At 45.6% G+C, this 17,960-nt stretch overlaps 1 protein-coding gene across 1 annotated transcript in view; it reads left to right on the top strand.

Moving 5' to 3' along the window:
- The window catches only part of LOC115469725 (disintegrin and metalloproteinase domain-containing protein 9-like), a 247,157-nt gene that overhangs the window by 148,643 nt on the left and 80,554 nt on the right, over positions 1-17,960 (top strand). The window contains exons 12-13 of the mRNA XM_030202513.1: positions 4,555-4,735; positions 15,336-15,428. Coding sequence (XP_030058373.1) covers positions 4,555-4,735; positions 15,336-15,428 — 274 coding nt within the window. The remainder of the gene's footprint in view (positions 1-4,554; positions 4,736-15,335; positions 15,429-17,960) is intronic.

Here is a 17,960-nt window from a genome sequence, read left to right as displayed (position 1 = left end):
CCTGAGAGACAGCTTTCTCCTCCCGAGAGTCTGTCTTTTGCCTCCTTTGTCCGGGAGATGTCTACGGCCATCCCCTTCCCGGTGGTTGTGGAGGACGAGCCCAGGGCTGAAATGTTTGAGCTCCTGGACTATCCTTCTCCACCTAAGGAAGCGTCCACTGTTCCCTTGCACCATGTCCTGAAGAAGACATTGCTTGCGAACTGGACCAAGCCATTAACTAATCCCCACATTCCCAAGAAGATCGAGTCCCAGTACCGGATCCATGGGGACCCAGAGCTGATGCGCACTCAGTTGCCTCATGACTCTGGAGTTGTGGATTTGGCCCTAAAGAAGGCTAAGAGTTCTAGGGAACATGCTTCGGCGCCCCCGGGCAAGGACGCTAGAACCTTAGACTCCTTTGGGAGGAAGGCCTACCATTCCTCTATGCTCGTGTCCAAGATCCAGTCTTACCAGCTCTACACGAGCATACACATGCGGAACAATGTGCGACAGTTGGCGGGCTTGGTTGATGCTCTTCCCCCTGAGCAAGCCAAGCCTTTTCAGGAGGTGGTCAGGCAGCTGAAGGCGTGCAGAAAATTCCTGGCCAGAGGAGTTTATGACACTTTTGATGTTGCGTCCAGGGCCGCTGCTCAAGGTGTGGTGATGCGCAGGCTCTCATGGCTGCGTGCCGCCGACCTGGAGAATAGAATCCAGCAGCGGATTGCGGACTCGCCTTGCCGTGCGGATAACATTTTTGGCGAAAAAGTCGAACAGGTGGTAGAGTCTCTCCACCAGCGGGACACCGCATTTGACAAGTTCGCCCGCCGGCAGCCTTCAGCTTCTACCTCTACAGGTAGACGATTTTTCGGGGGAAGGAAGACTGTTCCCTATACTTCTGGCAAGCGTAGGTACAATCCTCCTTCCCGACAGCCTGCGGCCCAGGCTAAGCCCCAGCGCGCTCGCTCTCGTCAGCAGCGTGCGAATCAGCAAGGCCCCGCGGCTCCCCAGCAAAAGCAAGGGGCGAGCTTTTGATTGGCTCCAGCAGAGCATAGCCGACATCCAAGTGTCAGTGCCGGGCGACCTGCCTGTCGGAGGGAGGTTGAAAGCTTTTCACCAAAGGTGGCCTCTCATAACCTCCGATCAGTGGGTTCTCCAAATAGTCCGGCAAGGATACACCCTCAATTTGGCCTCACAACCTCCAAATTGTCCACCGGGAGCTCAGTCCTACAGCTTCCAGCACAAGCAGGTACTTGCAGAGGAACTCTCCGCCCTTCTCAGCACCAATGCGGTCGAGCCCGTGCCATCCGGGCAAGAAGGGCTGGGATTCTATTCCAGGTACTTCCTTGTGGAAAAGAAAACAGGGGGGATGCGTCCCATCCTAGACCTAAGGGCCCTGAACAAATATCTCGTAAAAGAAAAGTTCAGGATGCTTTCCCTGGGCACCCTTCTCCCCATGATTCAGCAAAACGACTGGCTATGCTCTCTGGACTTGAAGGATGCCTACACACACATCCCGATACTGCCAGCTCACAGACAGTATCTGCGATTTCAGCTGGGCACACGCCACTTCCAGTACTGTGTGCTACCCTTTGGGCTCGCCTCTGCGCCCAGGGTGTTCACAAAGTGCCTAGCTGTGGTAGCAGCGGCGCTTCGCAGGCTGGGGGTGCACGTGTTCCCATATCTCGACGATTGGCTGGTGAAGAACACATCCGAGGCAGGAGCCCTGCAGTCCATGCAGATGACTATTCGCCTCCTGGAGCTACTGGGGTTTGTGATAAATTACCCAAAGTCCCATCTTCTCCCAGTGCAGAAACTCGAATTCATCGGAGCCCTGCTGGATTCTCGGACGGCTCGCGCCTATCTCCCAGAGGCGAGGGCCAACAACTTGTTGTCCCTCGTCTCGCGGGTGCGAGCGTCCCAGCAGATCACAGCTCGGCAGATGTTGAGATTGCTGGGCCACATGGCCTCCACAGTTCATGTGACTCCCATGGCCCGCCTTCACATGAGATCTGCTCAATGGACCCTAGCCTCCCAGTGGTATCAGGCCGCTGGGGGTCTAGAGGACGTGATCCACCTGTCCACGAGTTTTCTCGAATCCCTGTATTGGTGGACGATTTGTTCCAATTTGACTCTGGGACGTCCCTTCCAAATTCCTCAGCCACAAAAAGTGCTGACCACGGATGCGTCTCTCCTGGGATGGGGAGCTCATGTCGATGGGCTTCACACCCAAGGAAGGTGGTCCCTCCAAGAAAGCGATCTACAGATCAACCTTCTGGAGTTGCGAGCGATCTGGAACGCTCTGAAGGCTTTCAGAGATCGGCTGTCCCACCAAATTATCCAAATTCAGACAGACAATCAGGTTGCCATGTACTATGTCAACAAGCAGGGGGGCACCGGATCTCGCCCCCTGTGTCAGGAAGCCGTCAGCATGTGGCTCTGGGCTCGCCGTCAAGGCATGGTGCTCCAAGCCACATATCTGGCAGGCGTAAACAACAGTCTGGCCGACAGGTTGAGCAGGATTATGCAACCTCACGAGTGGTCGCTCAATTCCCGTGTAGTGCGACAGATCTTCCAGGCGTGGGGCACCCCCCTGGTGGATCTCTTCGCATCTCAAGTGAACCACAAGGTCCCTCAGTTCTGTTCCAGGCTTCAGGCCCACGGCAGACTGGCGTCGGATGCCTTCCTCCTGGATTGGGGGGAGGGCCTCCTGTATGCTTATCCTCCCATCCCTCTGGTGGGGAAGACTTTGTTGAAACTCAAGCAAGACCGAGGCACCATGATTCTGATTGCTCCTTTTTGGCCGCGTCAGATCTGGTTCCCCCTTCTTCTGGAGTTATCCTCCGAAGAACCGTGGAGATTGGAGTGTTTTCCGACCCTCATCACGCAGGACGAAGGGGCTCTTCTGCATCCCAACCTCCAGTCCCTGGCTCTCACGGCCTGGATGTTGAGGGCGTAGACTTTGCCTCTTTGGGTCTGCCAGAGGGTGTCTCCCGCATCTTGCTTGCTTCCAGGAAAGACTCCACCAAGAGAAGTTACTTCTTTCATTGGAGGAGGTTTGCCGTCTGGTGTGACAGCAAGGCCCTAGATCCTCGCTCTTGTCCTACACAGACCCTGCTTGAATACCTTCTGCACTTGTCTGAGTCTGGTCTGAAGACCAACTCCGTAAGAGTTCACCTTAGTGCAATCAGTGCATACCATTACCAAGTGGAAGGTAAGCCGATCTCAGGACAGCCTTTAGTTGTTCGCTTCATGAGAGGTTTGCTTTTGTCAAAGCCCCCTGTCAAGCCTCCTACAGTGTCATGGGATCTCAATGTCGTTCTCACCCAGCTGATGAAACCTCCTTTTGAGCCACTGGATTCATGCCATCCGAAGTACTTGACCTGGAAGGTCATTTTCTTGGTGGCAGTTACTTCGGCTCGTAGAGTCAGTGAGCTTCAGGCCCTGGTAGCCCAGGCCCCTTACACTAAATTTCATCACAACAGAGTAGTCCTCCGCACTCACCCTAAGTTCCTGCCAAAGGTCGTGTCGGAGTTCCATCTGAACCAGTCAATTGTCTTGCCAACATTCTTTCCCCGTCCTCATTCCTGCCCTGCTGAACGTCAGCTGCACACATTGGACTGCAAGAGAGCATTGGCCTTCTACCTGGAGCGGACACAGCCCCACAGACAGTCCGCCCAATTGTTTGTTTCTTTTGATCCCAATAGGAGGGGAGTGGCTGTAGGGAAACGCACCATATCCAATTGGCTAGCAGATTGCATTTCCTTCACTTACGCCCAGGCGGGGCTGGCTCTTGAGGGTCATGTCACGGCTCATAATGTTAGAGCCATGGCTGCGTCGGTAGCCCACTTGAAGTCAGCCTCCATTGAAGAAATTTGCAAAGCTGCGACGTGGGCTTCTGTCCACACATTCACATCCCATTACTGCCTGCAGCAGGATACCCGACGCGACAGTCGGTTCGGGCAGTCAGTTCTTCAGAACCTGTTTGGGCTTTAGGATCCAACTCCACCCCCCGAGGGCCCTGTTTGTTCTGTTCCAGGCTACACTCTCAGTTAGTTGGTAAATTTTTTAGGTCAATCTCAGTTATGGCCTCGCCGTTGCGAGGCCCAATTGACCAATGTTGTTGTTTTGAGTGAGCCTGGGGGCTAGGGATACCCCATCAGTGAGAACAAGCAGCCTGCTTGTCCTCGGAGAAAGCGAATGCTACATACCTGTAGAAGGTATTCTCCGAGGACAGCAGGCTGATTGTTCTCACCAACCCGCCCGCCTCCCCTTTGGAGTTGTGTCTTCCCTTGAAGTGTATTGTCTTGCTACATACTGGACTGGCCGGCTCGAGCCGGTTTCGGGCGGGAAGACGGCCGCGCATGCGCGCGAGGGCTAGCAAAGGACTTTGCTAGTGAAGTTTCCGATTGGAGGGGCTGCCGTGGACGTCACCCATCAGTGAGAACAATCAGCCTGCTGTCCTCGGAGAATACCTTCTACAGGTATGTAGCATTCGCTTTATATGAAAGGCATTATTATATGGTATCTTGTAAAATTATTTGATTAAACCTTAACAACTAATTTTTTTGGTTCAAGGAAACATTATGGTGCCCAGTTCTTCAGCAGCTGCAGTTCTCAGGACATCAAGGCGTTCCTTAACAACAAACAAGTGAACTGTCTTCTGAACTGTCCACCCCTTCTCAAACAGTACCATACGCCCAAATGCGGTAACAAATTAGTGGATGAAGGAGAGCAATGTGACTGCGGCACACGAGCAGTTAGTAATCTGTGCGAGGCTGTCCAATTTTAAATCTAAATTTTAAATCTAATTGTGATCTAAAAATGTATGATGTATAACTATAAAGTCCAAGCAGAATCAAAACAGATCAAATATCTAGACTAAAAAACAAAACAGTGGTGATCAAAAAATAAATTCATCTTCTAAAATAAAAATGAATAGAGAATCTCTGGTCTTCAAGGGCTGCACACTGATAGGGATTTCAGATATCCATTATGAATATGGATGGTGTAGAGCTGCATGCACAGTGCTTCAGCTTGCATACAGGTATCTCGTATTCATAGTCATTAGGGATATCCTGAAATCATGGCTAGTATGTGGCCCTTAAGGACTAGAGGTTCCCTACCTCTAATTTAGAACATGATACACAGAGGAAAATAATATCATGGGAGAGATTTTATAGAACAATAAATTCCTGTGTTGCTAAGTTATAATCGTTGCTGTACCTCAACAATTGTCCATATTGGTAATAACAGTTCTTCAAGGAAAAGCAGGCTGGCTCGTTCTCACAAGTGGGTTGACGTTCTGCGTCGGCCCGGGAACCGGCATAATAAATAGCAAAAAATTTGCTAGAGCCTTCTGATTCGCATTCCATGCTCGACTGCGCTCCTCAGTTCTCTTTTTTTCTGTGCGAGGAGAGGCAGATTTTTCTGTGGCTCCTTCACCTGGGAATGAGCCTTCAAGTGCCTTTTCATGGCAATATTTGCCCTTTCTTCACTTTTATTTCTTTCATTTCCTTCAGTATGTAGGGTCAGTGAGCTTCAGTCCTTAGTGGTGGATGCGCCTTATACTAAGTTTCATCACAATAGAGTAGTCCTCCATACACACCCTAAGTTCCTGCCGAAGGTGATGTCAGAGTTCCATCTGAACCAGTCGATTGTCTTGCCAAGAATTTTTTCCATGTCCTAATGCCCACCCTGGCAAAAGTAGCTTGCACACCTTGGACTGCAAGAGAGCATTGGCCTTTTATGTGAAGCTGATGAGGCCCTTCAGACAGTCTGCCCAGTTGTTTGTCTCCTTTGATCCCAACAGGAGGGGAGCCACCATCGGTAAACACACCATTTCCAATTGGCTAGCGGATTGCATTTCTTTCGCTTATGCCAAAGCTGGGCTGACTCTGGAGGGTCATGTCACGGCTCATAATGTCAGAGCCATGGCTGCGTCAGTAGCTCATTTAAAGTCAGTCTACATTGAAGAGATTTGTAAAGCTGCAATGTGGTCTTCAGTTCACACATTCATATCTTACTACTGCCTAGAGCACGATACCCGACACGACAGTCGGTTTGGGCAATCAGTATTGCAGAATCTGTTTGGGGTCTAGAATCCACCTCCACCCTCCTAGGCCCATTTTATTCTGTTCCAGGCTGCACTCTCAGCTAGTTGTATATAGTTTTACGTTGATCTGCTTTAAGTCCTTGCCATAGTGAGGCCCAATTGACCACTGTTTGATGTTTTGGGTGAGCCTGGATACTAGGGATTCCCCACTTTTGAGAATGTAAGCCTGCTTATCCTCAGAGAAAATGAAGATACTTACCTGTAACAGGTATTATCCGAGGACAGCAGGCTTCAAGTTCTCACAATCCCATCCACCTACCCTTGGAGCTGTTTTTTCTCCACTTTTTATTTTGTCTTTTGCTTCTGTATTAAACTGAGGCGCGGTCACACTGCGGGCAGGAAGGCACCCATGCATGCGCATTGGAGCGCTGCTCACCCTCTAGAAAGCTCTTGTCCTTTTCTATGGTATTCTACCAACCTGGGCGATGTGGGATCGTCTACCCACGTGAGAATGTGAAGCCTGCTGTCCTCGGAGAATACCTGCTACAGGTACAGTAAGTATCTTCGCTTTAGAGCATCAGTGCCTGATCTTCTGAGAGGGTTCTTGCTTTAGCCATTCCTCTTCTGGTATATCATCTGACAAATACTTTGTAGAAATAATGTTATACTGCACAATGTTCTCTTATATGCATATTTGACAGCTGCATGTTTGTGCACTCTTTGAGCTAGCTACTATTCATGTTCATTACCATTTTTATTTATGGAATTTTAAAATTATTTTTAAGTACTTAATTGATATTTTGACTTGCTATGCTAAATGAGTTTATCTTGTTGGGCAGACTGGATGGACCGTACAGGTCTTTATCTGCCGTCATTTACTATGTTACTATGTTATGATATAGTATGGTCCCTCAACACTATCAGGCTCATTTTCAAAGCACTTAGCCTCCCAAAGTTCCATAGAAACCAATGGAACTTAGCCTCCCAAAGTGCTTTGAAAATATGCCTCTATATCACCCTTTTATTTATATTTTATATGTTGATGTTTTTATAGTTGTGTTTTAGTTGTATTATATTCATGGGCATAGTTCATTTCATTTCGGGAGCAAAGGATAGGGCGGGGCATTTTAGCATGTTCATTTGCATATATATATATATGTAAATGAATATGCTAATACGGAGGAAGGAAGGGAGGGAGAAAGAGCTGGCTTTTTTGGGAATAACCATAATGAATATGTATAATATTCATTATGGTTATTCCCAAAAAATGCAGCTCTTTCTCCCTTCTTTCCTCCTTACCCAGCACTCCCTCTTCCTCTCCAGTAGTACTTCCCCACCCCCTTTCCCATACCATGCCAGTGTTGACCTTAGAAATGCCTAGGCTCTATATGTAGATCCTTCAAGAGATAGTATGTCATGATTTAGGCTCTAAAACCCTTTCTGATGTTTTGGTGCCACCTCAGTAAGGCCAAGACACAATCTCTCCACTGCAAAATGCTATACACAAACTTGTGCAAAAACACACTCATAACCTTACCAAACCATGACAGCACTAATTCCACGGACAGAACGAGCTACAACCTTATACGTGGAAAGGCAGAACTGTAATTACACCAGGCTCTAAAACACCAATACACTACCTCATGAAAAAACAAAACAAAAAGGGCTGCAAATACTACATGCTAGCATAATACTGCACCTTGATCACACATGAAAAACACATGACACAACAGACATGACACAAGGAACTAGTAAAAATGTTTTAGGGTATATTAAAAGCAGGAAGCCGGCAAAAGAATCGGTTGGTCCGCTAGATGACTGAAGAGTAAAAGGGGCGATCAAGGAAGACAAAGCCATAGCGGAGAAATTAAAGGAATTCTTTGCTTCGGTCTTCACCGAGGAAGATTTGGGTGGGATATCGGTGCCAGAAATGGTATTCGAAGCTGATGAGTCGGAGAAACTTAATGAATTCTCTGTAAACCTGGAGGATGTAATGGGGCAGTTCTACAAACTGAAGACTAGCAAATCTCCTGGACGGATGGTATTCATCCCAGAGTACTGATAGAATTTAAAAATGAGCTTGCGGAGCTATTGTTAGTAATATGTAATTTATCCTTGAGTAGAGAGGTGTGGTAGCCATGTTAGTCCACTTTAAAGGTAATCAATAGAAATAAAACAAAAGAAAATAAGATGATACCTTTTTTATTGGACATAACTTAATACATTTCTTGATTAGCTTTTGAAGGTTGCCCTTCTTCGTCAGATGAGAAATAAGCAAATGTTGGTAGATGACAGTATATATAAGTGAAACATCAAAGCATTTCAGTGACAGTCTAACAGGATGGGGGTGGATAGGTGAGAGACAGGAAGAGTCTGGTGGATGAGGGACAGGGAGATATGCATGGAGACAGGAGGGTGACAAAGCAGTACAATTTTATGGTTTATAATGGGCTACAAAATCCAGATCTTAAGTCCTGTCTGGTGGGTGTCAAAATATTTAATCATTCTGACTTCAAAGGTCTTACGTTCCTGTATTGTTTTAAAGTTCCCTTTCAGGATTCTTACCATGAACTCACTGGTACAGTGTTCTGGTTTTGTAAAGTGCTGCTCCAGAGGCGTGACATCTTTGTTGGTACTAGCATTTTTCATATGAAGAAGGGCACAGACAGCTCTCAGACAATACATACTACAGGAAACTAACCGAGGATCCCACACAGGATTATACAAAGCAGCTGAAAGACTGATCAGAACATTTCCTAAACAAGTACAGCCACATCTGAAGAAACTCATACCAAACCAGCCTTCTGTGGGCACATTCTACATGCTACCTCAAATCCACAAACCTGGAAACCCTGGAAGACCAATCATATTGGGTATTGGCACACTCACGGAGGAAATATCTGCACTCATAGAGGGGATTCTGAAACCTCTCATGCACAAACAAAACAGTTTCATACAAGACACCACAGACTTTCTGAATAAATTGAAAAATATCAAGCAATTACCACCAAGTACCCTTCTGGTCACGATGGATGTAGAATCACTATACAGCAACATTCCCCATGCAGATGGCATAGCTGCATGTGAGAAACTCCTAAAAAAATATCCACACTGGACCATCAATACTCACCAGAAACCATTACAAAACTAATCAAATTTATTTTAACTCACAACTATTTCCACTTTAACAATGATACCTATCTACAAATAATGGGCACTGCGATGGGCACCAGGACAGCACCCCAATATGCCAACCTCTTTATGGCCGAGCTGGAAGAGACATTTCTGAATACATACCAGACCAAACCCCTAAAATACTACCGGTACATCGATGACATTTTAATGATTTGGACTGAGGGGGAAGAAAGTCTGAAACAATTTTACAATTCCTTCAATACATACCATCCTACAATCAGATTCAAAATTGACTACTCCCCAGATAAAGTCAATTTTTTGGATACCACAGTCTCAATCAACGATGGCTATATGCAAACATCCGTATACAAGAAACCCACAGACAAATGCAGCTACCTCCACAACTCCAGCTTCCACCCTTCACATACAAAAAGATCCATTATTTACAGCCAAGCCACAAGATACCACCGTATCTGCTCTGACCCAGGGGACAGAAACAGACACCTTGAAATCCTGACTGCATCCTTCAAACAGAAAGGCTACAACCCCAAAATAATCTCCAAGAATATTTCCTCCTCCCTCAAAACACCCAGGGAAAATCTGCTACAGTACAAAGAAAAAAAAAAGCCACAGACGGAATCCCCCTTATAGTGACATACAACCCAGAGCTGGAAAAATTAAGAAAAATCATAAAAGATCTGCAGCCTCTACTCCAGGAGGATGAATTACTGAAAGAGATATTCCCATCCCCACCAGAGCTAGCCTTCCGACAGCCACCCAACTTAAAACACAAGCTAATTAGAAGTAAGCTCCCAACATTAACTCAAAAAGAAAAGAATGGCACACATCCTTGCAATATATCCAGCTGCAAACTATGCCAAAACATTTCACAGGACCCCACAGTCATTCACAAAGAAAAAATATTCAACATTAAGGAATCTTTCACGTGCTCATCTTCCAATGTGGTATATATCATTCAGTGTAAAAAATGCAACGAAGGCTGCTACATTGGAGAAACAAGTCAGATGCTAAGGAACAGATTTAATTTACATAGACACCATATGAAAAATGCTAGTACCAATAAAGATGTCATGCCTGAGGGGCAGCACTTTACAAAACCAGAACACTGTACCAGTGAGTTCATGGTAAGAATCCTGAAAGGGAACTTTAAAACAATACAGGAACGTAAGACCTTTGAAGTCAGAATGATTAAATATTTTGACACCCACCAGACAGGACTTAACAAAGATCTGGATGTTGTAGCCCATTTAAACCATAAAATTGTACTGCTTTGTTACCCTCCTGTCTCCATGCATTTCTCCCTGTCCCTCATCCACCCGACTCTTCCTGTCTCTCACCTATCCACCCCCATCCTGTTATATTGTCACTGAAATGCTTTGATGTTTCACTTATATATACTGTCATCTACCAACATTTGCTTATTTCCGATCTGACGAAGAAGAGCAACCTTCAAAAGCTAATCAAGAAATGTATTATGTCCAATAAAAAAGGTATCATCTTATTTTCTTTTCCATGTTTTATTTTTATTGATTAATTTATCCTTAAAATCAAGTGTGGTACCGGAAGATTGGAGGGTGGCCAATGTAACACCGATTTTTAAAAAAGGTTCCAGAGGAGATCTGGGAAATTATAGACCGGTGAGTCTGACGTCGGTGCTGGGCAAAATGGTAGAGACTATTATTAAGAACAAAATTACAGAGCATATTCAAAAGCATGGATTGATGAGACAAAGTCAACATGGATTTAGTGAAAGGAAATCTTGCCTCACCAATCTACTACATTTCTTTGAAGGGGTGAACAAACATGTAGATAAAGGTGAGCTGTTCGATATTGTGTATCTGGATTTTCAGAAGGTGTTTGACAAAGTACCTCATGAAAGACTCCAGAGGAAATTGGAGAGTAATGGGATAGGAGGTAGTGTTCTATTGTGGATTAAAAATTGGTTAAAAGATAGAAAACAGAGAGTAGGGTTAAATGGCCAGTATTCTCAATGGAGAAGAGTAGTTAGTGGGGTTCCCCAGGGGTCTGTGCTGGGACCGCTGCTTTTTAACATATTTATAAATGACCTAGAGATGGGAGTAACTAGTGAGGTAATTAAATTTGCTGATGACACAAAGTTATTCAAAGTCGTTAAATCGCAGGAGGATTGTGAAAAATTACAAGAGGACCTTACGAGACTGGGAGACTGGGCGTCTAAATGGCAGATGACGTTTAATGTGAGCAAGTGCAAAGTCAGGCATGTGGGAAACAGGAACCCGAATTATAGCTACGTCATGCAAGGTTCCACGTTAGGAGTCACGGACCAAGAAAGGGATCTAGGTGTTGTAGTTGATTATACGTTGAAACCTTCTGCTGCTATGGCTAAGAAAGCAAATGGAATGTTAGGTATTAGGAAAGGAATGGAAAAGAAAAATGAGGATGTTATAACGCCTTTGTATCGCTCCATGGTGCGACTGCACCTCGAATATTGTGTTCAATTCTGGTCGCCGCCGGAATTAGAAAAGGTGCAGAGAAGGGCGACGAAAATGATAAAGGAGATGGGACGACTTCCCTATGAGGAAAGGCTAAAGTGGCTGGGGCTCTTCAGCTTGGAGAAAATGCGGCTGAGGGGACATATGATAGAGATCTATAAAATAATGAGTGAAGTTGAACGGTAGATGTGAAGCGCCTGTTTACGCTTTCCAAAAATACTAGGACTAGGGGGCATGCGATGAAGCTACAATGTAGTAAATTTAAAACGAATCAGAGAAAAATTTTCTTCACTCAACGTGTAATTAAACTCTGGAATTCGTTGCCAGAGAATGTGGTAAAGGCGGTTAGCTTAGCGGAGTTTAAAAAAGGTTTGGACGGCTTCCTAAAGGAAAAGTCCATAGACCATTATTAAATGGACTTGGGGAAAACCCACTATTTCTGGGATAAGCAGTATAAAATATTTTGTACTTTTTGGGGATCTTGCCAGGTATTTGTGACCTGGATTGGCCACTGTTGGAACAGGATGCTGGGCTTGATGGACCTTTGGTCTTTCCCAGTATTACAATACTTATGTACTTATGTAGAAATACTAAACTGGAAAGTTACCTCAAGAAGTCAGACTCGGCATGCAGCAATGCTAGAGAAATTGAAACTTACATGCAAAATATCACAGATGCACATTTCCAAACACTGACCTATTCCAATTAATAAATTCTGAATAAAATACCTTTTTCTACCTTTGTTGTCTGAGTATTTAGTTTTTCTATTCGCTTTGGTCCCAGTGTCTTCTGTTTTATGCAGTGTCTTCTTTCCATTTGATACTTTTTCTCTCATCAAGTCCACCATCCTCCTGTGTCCTTATGCATCCTGTCTACTATCTGTAGCCCTGTCCCTATCCTTCCTCTAGTTTCAGCATCTGCTCTCAAAGAGTTCCAATCCATTAAATTCACCAGTTTCCCCTCCATTCATATCCAGCATTTCTCCTCCCCTCCATTCATGTTCATCTACTTCCTCTGTCTTCCCTCCCCTCCATCCATGCCCAGCATTTCTCCTCTCTCCCTTCTCCATCCGTGTGCATCTCCTTCCTTTGTCTTTCCTTCCCTCCATCCTTGTCCAACATTTCTCCTCTCTTCCCTCCTCTCCATCCATGTGAATCTCCATCCTGTCTTCCCTCTCCTCCATCCATCCATATCCAGCAAATTTAATCTGTCCCCTGCCTCCTCCATCCATCCATATCCAGCAATTCTCCTCTCCCCTGCCATCCTCTCCATGTCCAGCAAGTTTTCTTCTCTCCCCTGCCCTCCCCTCCATCCATCCATGTCCAGCAACTCTCCATTCTCCCCTGTCCTTGCCTCCATCCATCCATATCCAGCAAATTTCCTCTCTCCCGTGCCCTCTCCATCCATCCATGTCCAGCAATTCTCCTTCTTACCTGCCCTCCTCTCCATGTCCAGCAATTTCTATTACCTCCTCCTGCCCTCCCCTCCCATCCATGTCAAGCGATTCTCCCTGCCCTCCCCTCCATGTCCAGTGATTTCTCCTCTCTCCCCTGCCCTCTCCTCCCATCCATGTCCAGCAATTTTCCTCTGCCCACCCCCTATCCATGTCCAACGATTCTTCTTTGACCCCCACCCTCCTCTCCCATCCATGTCCAGTGACTTCCCCAGCTTCCCCTTTTTAGTCCCTGAGTTCAGTTCCAACCCAGCCCCTCCTTCCCTCTGTCAGCTCCCCGACAGCCCTCCTCTCCATTCCTGCCATCCTGTGATTCAACCTTTTAAGTCACAGCGACAGCACTGGAAATAGCAGCGTGACAGCGGGCTCGCCTCCAGCCTTTCCCTTCCCTCTCAGTGTCCCTCCCTCGCAAAAACAAGAAATACGTCATCAGTGGAAGGCGGGACACTGAGAGGGAAGGGAAAGGCTGGAGGTGAGCCCACTGTCACATTGTGCTGTTTCCAGTGCCGTCACGGTGGCTTAAACTAAAAGGTTGAATTGCAGGGCAGCAAGAACGGAGAGGAGGGTTGTCGGGGAGCTGAGGGGGGAAGGAGGGACCGAGAGCTGCCTGAAGCTGGGTTGCGCCGGCCCTGCATTTGGAGGGGCAATGCCCCCTCTCCCCCCCACACACTATGCCCATGATTATATCCGTTTATTTATGGTTTTTATGACGTATTGCAGTTTTGTCTCCGAAGCAGCCCCAAGCTGAACGAAATGTGGCCATATTGGGCTTTTTAATAAAACCTGTGGGCTTCTTTTACTAAGTGGTGGTAAGCCCAATGCAGGCTTACCACTCGCTATACAGGAAGTACCGCCGGGCTACCAGAACAGCCAGGCGGTACTTCCCACCCCTAGCGTGCTGTCATTTCTGGCGCTACAAAAATAAATACATTTTTGTAGCGCCAGAGTGTACCTGGCAGTAATTGGGCAGTGCCGCGTGCTGCCTGATTACCGCTGGGTTAATGTGGGAGCCCTTACCGCCACCTCAATGGGTGGTGGTAAGGGCTTCCCCCGAAATGGCCGGGTGGCAAGTGCTTTACTTGCCGCCTGGCCATTTCCTGTAGGGAAGTGAGGCATCCCTTTTACTAGCTGTGGTAAAAGGGGGCCTCAGTACGCGTGTAAAACACACACCAACGCCAGCGCTGGCCTCCTTTTGCCACAGCTTGGTAAAAGGGGCCCCTTTGTGATTCTAGGAGACTTCCTCTGTGTGATCTACATTTCATCTGCATCATAGCTAGATTTGCCCTCCTAAACTGAACACAATACTCTAGCAACTTGTACAAGGATATTAACACCTCTTTCTTCTGCTGGTTATACTAGCCATCACCTTGACACACTGTTTCACTGCTGTGAGATCCTCAGACATTGTCACTCCAAGGTCTCTCTCCTGAACTGTGGTTGTCAGTCTCTCGCCTCCCTCCCCCATCTCTTATATTTCCTTTGGATTTCTATATCTCAAGTGCATCACTCTGCACTTCTTTGCATTAAATTGTAACTGCCAGACGTGAGACCAAAAAAATCAATCAGATTTGTTGTTTGGGAAGATTTTTCTTTGGTAAAACCATGTTGCCTTAGATTTTGCAACCCACTGGATTCTAGGAAGTTCACTATCCTTTCCTTAAGTAGGGTCTCCATTAGTTTTCTAACCACTGGCCTCTCTTCTTCCCTGTCTCCATTTTTGTGAAGAGGGACCACATCCACTCATCTCCAATCCCATTTAACCTCTCCCATTTCTACAGATCTATTAAATAAATCCTTAAGAGGCCCTGCCAGAATTTCTCTGGCTTTGTCCAATTCACTTTTACAAATTGTTCATAAATACTTTCTTCTCTGAACAATGCAATATCCTCTTCATTCCCACATATACAAATGTGAAGCTAGAAGGGCAGACTAAGTAGTGAGGTAAAGAAATATTTAATCACAAATGGATTGGTGAATGAATTGAACAGTATCCTAAGATGGGTGACAGGACCAAAAACAGGAACCAAACAAAGGAAAAAAAAAGGTATGGAACATTGCATGGACCAAGTACAGACAGTCCTTAGGGGTTGGAGAAGTGAAGGTAAGGTTAGAAATTGGATAAGATAGGGTAGGAAAAAGACTGGTTAGGTCTTTTGTTGTTTGACATTCTATTTTGCTATTCAGTTTCTCTTTGCTAATAACTAACGTTTCCTTATTTGTTTAGGAATGTTGGAAAAATCCATGCTGTGAATTTGGCACTTGCATGCTGAAAGGAGCTGCCAACTGTGCTAGTGGAGAATGCTGTACTAACTGCAAAGTGAGTCATAAAGGGGGTCAGGTGTACAGTAGTTCCCATTTTGTGTCTTTAGGAACAACATTTGATTTTTCTGTTCCTCAATATCTGGCATGGACTATTGATGTTAATTTTGTGTGTTTAAACTGTGGCAGATTTCAAAAAGGTGTGGGATGAACACAGAGGATCTCTAATTAGAAAATGAATGATATAAAAAACAGGGTTGCTTATGTGTTTGCATGTCAAGTGGTGATAAGATGGCAACTCTGACTGCATCAACTAAGGTCGGTGCTGGGCTGGCTTGTACGGTCTGAGTCCCGCATATGGCGATCCAGTTTAGGATGAGCTAGAGAGAGCTTTGACGGAAACTATAGTGGTTTGGAATGGGAGGAAAGTGTCAGACAGACTTTTATGGTCTTTGTCTCGCAAATGATGAGGCAAATTTGTATAGGCTGGAGTGGGCTTTGATGGCAACTCCAGTAGTTGGAACATAAGGACAGAGCCGGGCAGACTTCTATGGTCTATGTCCCAGAAACACCAAAGAAAGACCATGATCAAGTATATAATATCACATTCTTTGTTGATTTAAATGTTGAATTGATAATGAATGTGACTGTTGGGCAGACTGAATGGCAGTCACTTACTATGTTTACTATGTTAGATGTTTGAGTTTTTGGATTTTGTTTAATTATGCATGGGTAGTTCTATAGTTATGAATAGTTGGATAAATTATTTTATTTGCTTTATGTTGTTGATGCTTTTTTATAGGGCCCAATATTCAAAACGATTTAAACAGCCAGGGGAGGCTCCTGGCTATTTTAATTGCTTGTACAGGGCTACACTGCAATATTCACTGGCATTTAACCCATACAGTGCCACTGAATATTGCCTCTTAAAAGCTCTAAACAGCAAGATGGCCAGGGACAGAGTTTGGACGGAGCATGGATTTAGCCAAAGGGTGATATTCATTTTGCTAACCGACTAGGAACCCACATAAAGTTAGGACAGAAAAAGGCTGTCCTAGCTTCTCTAAGAACAAGCAGGCATAATATTGTCCACATATGGGTGGCATCATCCACGGAGCCCAGTGCGGACACTGCCAAAATACACTGTCACTTTAAATCTTTGAGGCAGTGCCCTCACTGCGCATGTGCAGGTACCATACCACCGACGCTGAAGCGCAGGATCAGCAGTTTATTGTTTTCTGAGGAGCAGAGAGTTTGACTTTTTAATTTCTTCTCAGCACGTCTTTGCTTTTTTGGTGCCTTTCCATTTTGGGACATTTTTTATTTATATTCTTCTTTTTTCAGTATTAAGTTATTCAAATTATATATTTTTTACAGCTATTTTTATTTTCAGTTTTGGCCTTCTGGGGCCTCTGAGCCCTTTTCTTACCGGGAAGCATCAACTATTTTCAAATACGTGATTACTCAAGCTCCCCGGGCAATAGAGCCTTTTGACCTAGCGTTGGTAATTTTTCCCTCCATGTCAACAATGGTGCCAAGTGGTTTTAAGAAGTGTACTCAATGCAATAGGACTATTTCAGGCACAGACCCTGGTGTGTTCAGTGCTTAGGTCCACAGCAACATGATGACATTCAGAATAGCCTCTGCCTGCACTTGCAAGTGAGAACCTTTAAAGCACACAGAGTCCAGCAAGAAAAACCTTTTGGTTCTGCATCGATATCAGCATGCACATCAATCATGGAAGGGAATTCAGTACTCAACGCGGAACTTGCACTGGCATTGATATTGGGTGCAATGATGCAACATCAAGAAGATCTGACATCGGGACTCGGTACCACATACCTTTAAGAACTCTACGTCATAAGAAGCATTGCCATCATTCTCACTCAGGCACTCTGCCCATACCTCCCCTGCATCGACCTCCTCAACATATGGGAAGTGTTCATGATGCAGTGGACTGATCTCCTCTTCAGCTCATTTCTCATTGGGAGCCCTCGATGATCTTTGAAATCTCTTACACCTGCACAGGCTATAACTCAGGCTTTGTCCATACTTTTCTCAACTGGTACCGATGCCTACCCTTCAGAGATAGTCATGGGTGAGGTCCTACATGCCGGCTCGGTGTCAACCGCCGGTGCGACACAAACCCAACTTACGCATGCGCCAACGTCACCAGAGGAACGTTTTCCAACTTCAGAGCTGGACACAGAGCCAATGCTGTATTCGTCACTCTCTTCCATGTACTTCACATGAACAGTACTTTGAAGTATTGAACTCGGACCATTCCTGGGAGATGGACCAAGACCCAGAGGACCTCTCAGCTGAGGAGTTCTATGGCATTCCATCTGATCTGTCTCTGCCACCTGAGAGATGTAGATCACCTCCAGAGAGAATATCTTTACCTGGCTTTGTCCAAGAGGTGTCTCAAGCCATACCTTCCAAATTTGAAACAGAGGAAGAACCTCAGTCAGAACTTTTGAAGTACTAGATTATGATCCTCATCCAGAGAGGGAATCACAGCACCTCTACATTCAATTATGAAGAATACTCTACTAAAAAAACTAGGAGATTCTACTATCAGTTTGGGTAG

The sequence above is a fragment of the Microcaecilia unicolor genome, chromosome 4 (genome assembly GCF_901765095.1).
Source record: "Microcaecilia unicolor chromosome 4, aMicUni1.1, whole genome shotgun sequence".
Lineage (NCBI taxonomy): Eukaryota > Metazoa > Chordata > Amphibia > Gymnophiona > Siphonopidae > Microcaecilia > Microcaecilia unicolor.
This window is presented reverse-complemented; position numbering and strand designations above follow the sequence as displayed.